The sequence below is a fragment of the Eublepharis macularius genome, chromosome 18 (genome assembly GCF_028583425.1).
Source record: "Eublepharis macularius isolate TG4126 chromosome 18, MPM_Emac_v1.0, whole genome shotgun sequence".
Classification (NCBI taxonomy): domain Eukaryota; kingdom Metazoa; phylum Chordata; class Lepidosauria; order Squamata; family Eublepharidae; genus Eublepharis; species Eublepharis macularius.
In genome coordinates this window covers 30,706,447-30,714,169 of record NC_072807.1, presented here as the reverse complement: position 1 = coordinate 30,714,169, position 7,723 = coordinate 30,706,447, and the positions used below count along the sequence as shown (strand labels likewise).

General features: G+C 46.6%; 1 protein-coding gene and 2 non-coding genes across 3 annotated transcripts; all 3 read right to left on the bottom strand.

Annotated features, from left to right (window-relative positions):
- Positions 1-503: 503 nt before the first annotated feature.
- Positions 504-6,927, bottom strand: RPS17 (ribosomal protein S17). The gene is made up of 5 exons (XM_055003110.1): positions 6,824-6,927; positions 3,953-4,104; positions 3,418-3,523; positions 970-1,035; positions 504-631 (listed from the first exon to the last, which is right to left on the bottom strand). Exons 1-5 carry the CDS (start codon positions 6,824-6,826, stop codon positions 551-553), a joined length of 408 nt encoding a protein of 135 aa, XP_054859085.1. The 5' UTR covers positions 6,827-6,927; the 3' UTR covers positions 504-550.
- Positions 2,549-2,683, bottom strand: LOC129345871 (small nucleolar RNA SNORA71). Its single transcript, XR_008598631.1, has one exon. It is a non-coding gene; the product is annotated as a small nucleolar RNA SNORA71 (small nucleolar RNA).
- Positions 3,713-3,845, bottom strand: LOC129345870 (small nucleolar RNA SNORA71). Its single transcript, XR_008598630.1, has one exon. It is a non-coding gene; the product is annotated as a small nucleolar RNA SNORA71 (small nucleolar RNA).
- Positions 6,928-7,723: the final 796 nt, after the last annotated feature.

The window sequence follows — 7,723 nt, the reverse complement described above, 5'->3', positions numbered from 1 at the left end:
CGGCAGCTATTTAGAAAGTAAAACTGCCTAACAGCTCCAACCACAGAACTCACAGCCTCAGGTATTTCAGTCATGGGCACCTTTTCAGACTGAACCCCACCTCCGTTCAGTATCTTCTAAGTGTGAGGAGCCAGCCATTATGGTTTGGGTCTCTGGAGCAACCTCTTAATGAACCAGGTGTCCTTCGGCAGGCTACACTGCAGCCTCAGGCCCCATCTGCAATATGCAGATAATACAACCTACCGTAGAGGGTTGTTGTAAGGATCATTGTACAATGAATGCATGGAGCACTTTATAAAACGGCGACGACACAGAGTTTGCTCAGCAGAGATTCCAGAGACAACAGCCACTCTCTGTTCACCAGCCACCCCATACCAGACTGCCACATGGGCCAGTGATTATGGCACAGGTCCCACCCACCCCTCCCCAAGCGCAACACTACAAACCTCGAAGATCCAAAAGCACACAAAATAGTCACAGTAAACACAAGGGAGTCCACAGGCTTTTGTTTCTATATATTTATTGTAAAAGTGACAGTACAGCAATGGTTTCAGATGGCACCTCTTGGGGTTTTGAAGTTCATCCCTACGGTGGGCTGCGTGACCTGCAAATTGGGCAGGCTGCCGAAGTCCTGAAAGTAAAACAGCACAGAGAGCTTTCAGCCAGTGCACAGCCAGCCTGTTAGTGAGGAAGACACCCCCTGCCTCCAATCCCAGCTCAACTGAAAAAGCTACAAAAGCTATCGGCGCCAAGCAACTCAAAACAGCCTCTCTGATGCACAGTAGTAAATAGGCCCCGTACTGGTAAATGCCCACACTCCAGATCTCTGCAGCAATCGCTTTATGCTAAGCTCACCCCTCTGTGGCTACTGCTGCTAACAAAACATGCCGGCAGCAGTTCTTAAGGTGGGGGGGGGGGCTGGCCTCAAACAGCACTCCCGCTGGCAGCCAGGCCCAGCTCCTCACTCACCAGTAGCTTCAACATTTCCTTGGTGTCGGGATCTACTTCAATGATCTCCTGATCCAGGGCCGAAACCTGATGAAGAACCAAGTAATCAATCAGACTGGTCCCAGACTACGCACACGAAAGACACATTCTCAATAATGATTGGTACGTTACACAACTTGAGGGGTGGTACAAAAACTTTGGTCCTCTCGTGGCCAAAAGGAGAAAAAATTCAGGGGAAACACCACACACAAATAGCATGAGGATGTGATTATGCAAATCTTCCCGATGTTGGGGGGGAAAAAACCAACCATGTGGCTCTGTTAGCTGTGAGGGGAACTCCTGCGGACTTACAAAGATCTGTTGCGCTCAGCAAGCCTCCCGTTCACGGGCTGACCAGTCGCAGACCTGCTTAGCTCCCAAAGGGTGTTGCGGCATGTCTTTAGCCAGACTTTGATCTTCTCCGCAAAAGCTCCACTGAAGATGTTTGGGCTAGCCAAGCTAAAGCAGGCCAAAAAAGACACAGAGCCCTTGGGCAAACAACAAGCAGGCCCCAGGGTGATGGTTGGTAGGGTATATCCTCATTCAGGTTAAATTTAAGGTGTTTTTTTTTTAAATGGTCAAGCCAAATTCAGCAACCCCAAACAGCTTCTGACACTATCTCACAGTACAGGCCTTAACCGTTCCATTAAACAACCAGAACACTCAAAGTATTTCCCCTACTCATTTTTAAAAAGAATTTCAGGATCAGGTTTACCAAATCCTTGGTCATGGGGAGCACACATTTATATAAATGCTGCTATACCACTTGGCCCATTATTTGTACCATTATAATGCCGCCCCCTCCAGCTTTCAAAACAAGGAGACAACCTGTTGGGTGGGAAATGCATACTGGAATTTATTTCTCCATACTACAACTAGAAGACATACCAATGACATGTACTCTATACTAATTAAGGTCATCTTTCAGAAGCAATGATTTTTTGCATTCCTCATCTCAAATTGGTAGAAAAACAGGGAAGCACTTCCCACAACAGGTATCTCAGAACATGCCTTTCTAGTCATATCTTATTAGCCTTCTCCATGCCATGTTTTTTGATGAGGATAAGGCACCCACACCTCTAGGCACTGGCTAATTTCAGTAGGAACAATTAACTGGGCTGCTTTATGCAGCAAGGGGACAAATGTCTGAAGAAGCCCCTGGCCTGTGTTTCTATCAACACCTGTAACTAAATGCACAGACACCACACTGGAGAAAGAGACTCAAACGATCAGCCAGGCAAACAGATAAACTGTGCCTAAAGGAAGTGGAATGGTAGTCTGGATTAAGCCTGAGTTTGACAGGAACCCTAACCTAGAAACTAGCTATAGGCAACCAGGAAAGACACTCACGTTGACTCAATACAATCAAAGCAGAAAAAAGCTCAGAACAAAGACAATACGTTTACTGAGAAGTTGGGTGCCTAAGCCATTTTGACACATCCAGTCAGGAACGTAGCAGCTACAGTTTGTGGATATGAGAAGCAATACTACGAGGGCTTCCTGAAGCAGTCTCTCTAGCACAGATTACACAACATCTCACACCCGGCTCAAAACATGGAAGTGTCTGAAAAGCCCAGGGTTTGGAAGGGATGGAAACAGGCCCCCCAAACACGGGAAATGCTTTCAAGAATTCTCTTCCTGCACTATCAATGACCAGGCCACAAACAAAAGACCAGAATCACTTTCGAATGCAGGTTTGAGGAGGGACAGACCAGCCCTTTGTATGCAAGGGTGAAAAATACAGTTCTCGCTGCACTGTTAGCATGCAAAGCTGCTGGGCTCTGCCAGTTCAACTCTGGATATTCTTTAAATACAGAACTGCACTGATTCCGCACACGTTGGATAATGCACTTTCAATGCACTTTAGCAATCATTTGGAAGTGGATTTTTTGTTTCACACACGAAAAATTCAGTTCCAAATGATCTCTAAAGAGGATTGGAAGTGCATTATCCAACATGTGCGGAATCAGCACTGGGTTCAACAAAGGTTATTTGCCCACTACGAACCTCCAAAATAAAATCTGCCCCACCTAAACATTTTTAGCCCATTCTTCTATCGGCACAGCCCATTTTACAGAATAATAAATGTAGTTAAGAAGACAGCAACTGCCCAAATTTGCCCGACCACTCCACGAGCAAGCAGAGGTTTGTACTCAGATCTGAAGTTCAACATGCCATTTCCAGCTCCATACTGACTTAGCTCATTCACTGGAATGGTTTAAGAACCTGAGTTCTCTGGCCAGAGAGTTTCTTTGCACAAGGTAACATGTGAACCAACAACAAGCCCCTCTGACAGCTGTGCTTTGGGGAGGTGGTTGCTGGCATACAAACTATACGTGGCTTTTCGAAGCTGTGTATTTCTAGCCGCACTGAAGTGAGTGGAGGCTCCTAACACATCAAAACAAACCCCCCTGTGAGGGCAAAACTTACCTCCGGGACGTAGTTATCCCTTCTCTCTCTTTCTTCTTCCTGCAGTTTGATAGAGATGCCTCTGACTGGTCCTCTCTGGATGCGTTTCATCAGATGGGTGACATACCTGCAAAGGCAACGTCTGAGTAACGGTCTCCAGATGTCCCTTTTAATGAGGGAGGTTTTGCTGAACGCTTAATCTAGAACTAACTGAACAAGGGTCAACCCTAGACTTGGAATTGCAGGTTGAGGGTCAGGCTCAGATATATGTGCCGTTGCCACTGCTGTTCTAACCTTCCAGCTAGTTAAGAAGCAATGTCTGAAAAGCGCAGGGTTTGGCAGGGATGGAAATGAACCCTCCAAACACGGGAAATGCTTTCAAGAATTTTCTTCCTGCACTATCAATGATCAGGTCACAGACAAGACCAAAACCACTTTCGAATACAGGATCCAAAGAAAACAGAAGCTTCCACAGAATTTGGCCACATTTAAAATATTTTTTTCAAAATTCACTGGCATGTACTAGAATTTTTTTTAAAAAAAACTTAAGGCCTACCCAGCAATCTTGTTGCGAAGCTTTTTGCTAGGGATGATGGCGATCTCCTCGCAGACCCGCTTGTTGGTGTGAAAGTCATTCCCAAGACGGGTGTAGTATTTTTCAATTATGACCCGGGCGGCCTTTTTCACGGTCTTTGTTCGCACACGTCCCTAGGAAGTCCGAAGATAAAAGGAGCAAGTCAGCCATGTGAAACAGCGTAACTATTATTGGTTAGCTGGCAAGTGGTTTCTAAATCTTGAGCTAGTTCTCTTGCTTGGAAAGAAGAAGAGTCCCTCAAAAAGAGCCACGAAGTGTAGCATATCAGACCAGGTCCTGGGGGGACCCAGGTTCAAAGTCGCCACTCAACAATGAAGCTCACTGAGTGACAAAGTTCAACATCTCCCACAAATGTGATGGGTCACTGGGATGAACCCGGGCCAATCATTCTCTTTCCACCTAACCAACCTCGCAGGGTTGTGGCTGTGAACAACGTATGCCATTCCTGAGGTCCTTGGAGGAAATATGGCCTAAAAATACACAGAAAGATGGAAAATGAAACAGGGCAGGCAGTTCCCTCGACTGGCCTACTGTTTGCACAAACTTGAGGTTCAAACAAGACCCCGATAATGTGTTAAAAGTCAGATGACTTTAGGGCAGGGGTCTGTGGCCAATCTCTCTATAGCTAAATGTGGCTCAACACAGAACCTAATAAAGGTCTTTAAAAATAAAGAAATTAAGCTATATTAGAGCCGTGGGAAATGTGCTAGAGCATTAGTATGTGAAAGGAATGGCAGCCAAAGATTATTCTGGGACTAAGGGGCTTCTTAGAGATGCTTTACGAAAAGGGAAATGATAGAGGTGAACAGTTGCCAGTAATCCAAGTGCGAACAAGACAGAGGTTTCGGCCCGTGCATTTAAACAATCGCGCAGGGTGCTCCTGTTTATATTACTTCTTGTGAGACCTTCTTATGTGCCACTTTTTATTAAAAGACTCACAACAACTAGTGTTTGGGCTGCAGAAACGCTATGGATTATTAACCAACATGTCAATTATTAGCAAGTTTAAACGGTGTATTTTTCAATTACACAAATGGGCTTTCTTATACTGGCTCTCTGTTGATCTCTTGTACTGAATTTTGACAGTAAATTCTTTAATGATAAAATGTTGTGGACTCCTGCTTTAAGGCCAGACTATTTTTTGACACAGTACTGTCAACACATCCAAAACCATCAAGTCTTCTGACTTTCCATGTAGTCACCTGGCACATACAAGTTTACATGCATTTAAATTGGGGGGCAGCAATACACTGTTTTTGGACTTTAAAATCCCCCTGCATTAGAACAGAAAGGGATGTCTGACTCCATCATGAATCTGGCATGAATGAGAACTGAGTTCTCATAAATGAGACTCTGGCATGAGTGAAAACTGACCCAAAGCCCTGTTCCTGAAAATAGTGATTGAATACCTTTTTAAAAACTTTAGGTCTGTTCACAAGTTATAGTGAAAGCATATGTACAACACACACTTGATTCTTCTTTGTATGTGCATTAAGCAATTCTCATGTGACACTCAATGCACACACAGCCGAATGTAAGACTGAAATGCCACATTTATCTAGTTCCCGGTCTTATTTGTAAAGGGAGGGTGCACTTTGGCTCTCTGTTACAAATGTATACACACACATGCAGATGTACATGCATCCACTCTTACATATGAACAGGGCTAATATATGGCATCTCCATGTAGTCATTCACAGTTCTTCAGTGACGGGGCTGTGTTTTGGCAGCAGAGCAATTGCTTTGCATGCAAAAGTTCACAGGTTCAATCCCCAACATTGTTAAACAGGATCCACAGGTAGGTGATAGGACCTGGGACCCTGGAGAGCTGCTACCAGTCCATAATGTTCGATTTATACTGTCGTTCAGGACAACTTAATGCCACACTCAGTGTGTGTTATTATCATCCTCAAAAAAATGAAACCAAGGCCTGGTACATGAATAAACGTGGGGTTTCAACCCCACGTTCAGTTATACATGTGCTGAACGTCACATGAGAATCACTCAATGTACATATAAAGAAAGGAATCAAGTGTCCACTTCTACACAGGCTGCACCCATGTTCACTGTAACATGTGAACCGGGCTACTGAGTCAGACCTCGGATCTATCCCGGTCTGTACCATCTCCTCTGACTGCTGGTGGTGCTCCAGGGTCCCCAGTCTTCCCACTACCTGTTTTCAACTGGAGATTGAACCTTCAGCATGCAAACCGAAGGCCCTACTACTGAGCCACCCTCCCCTGAAAAGCTTCACCTGCTGAATGCCCACCTGTCTGGCAAACGCTATAGAAGCGGCAACCCTCGCCAAGGAAAGGAAACGCGATGTAAGCCCAACACACACTCCTTCCCAGGTTTGCCAGCTCTGGGTTGGGAAATTCCTGGCGATTTGGGGGAGGGGGTGCAGCCTGGGGAGGGCATGGTTTGGGGAGGGGAGAGACCTCAGCAGGGTATAATGGCAGCCTGCAAAGCAGCCAACAGGGAAACTTCTCCCTGTTGTAATTCCGGGATATGGCCAGACACCAGCTGGCAACCCTATGAGCGGGTAGGGGCCTAGTAACTGAGAGCTGCCCGCTCGCCTGCCTCCTGCCCACAGCAAGCACTACTTGGGGCCTGCAACGCGGCCTACAAGCCTGACTTGGAGTATCCGCCTATCCGCCCCCCCCACCCCCCGCGCAGAAACCGGCCCACAGAGACAAAAACGGCCGATTCGCCGCTGCGCCGACGACGGGCCCAGCGACACCGGCCTCCGCCGATGCCGAGCCCACTGGCCGTTCCCCCGGTAACCGCCCCGCCAGCAGGGATGGCCGTGGATTCCGCCGCTCTTGCACTCACCATGTCGGCGGCAGCCGGGCGAAGAGGGAGCAAAGAACGCCGGGAAGAGAACTATAGCATTCAGCCGCCTAGAGGGGACGAGGTGGTGCCGCTTACAGCGCCTCCTGGCGGCGCGGAGGGGAAACTAGAGGCTTCTGGCGGGCTCCACCTTCTGCCAAAGAGGTAGATGCTAAAAAACAGCATTGCAGCTCAGGTTTTGATTGGAAGCCTCCGTATGCGGGGCGAGAGTGGTAGAAGGACCTAGGAACCCACACTTTCTACATTACATTATTTATAGTCCTCCTTTCTCACTGAAACTCAAGGCGGATTAGATTACACAGTATTGTCTATTTCCAGGACGTTTCTGTAATAGGGTATATAAAAGCAAATTTGCAAAGATTTAAAACCAGCAGAAGTCCAATACAGAATTGGGCTCAAATCTGCTTGGTATTGCAGTACTTTGAAACACGTTCGACCTCCCTACCCAAGAAAAGAAGTTCTAGTTTATCAAATTATGGGCTGCGTTTGCAGCTGTTGGTTGAGCCTTTAGATAACAAGGCTAATAGGGTTGCCAACCTCCAGGTATGGCTTGAAGATTTCCCAGAATTGCAATTGATTTCAGGCTCAATTTCAAGATCAATTCCCCTGGAAAAAATTACTGCTTTGGAGGGTGGACTCTGAATATATGTGAGGTCCCTCTTCCCCCAGGCTTCAACCCAGATTGCCAGGAATTTTCTAACCTGGAGTTGGAAACCCTACAGCAAAAATCCAAGCACAAAAGCTATGCAATACATGGTACTTTAAGCAATCAACAATATGCACATGTTCTCCAGAACTCTTTATCAGGCAAGAGTTGGGGGAAGGGGGGCAAGAAAGCAAGCTGGCTGCAGAGAAGAGAGCGTGCAATCACACCACTGTGGC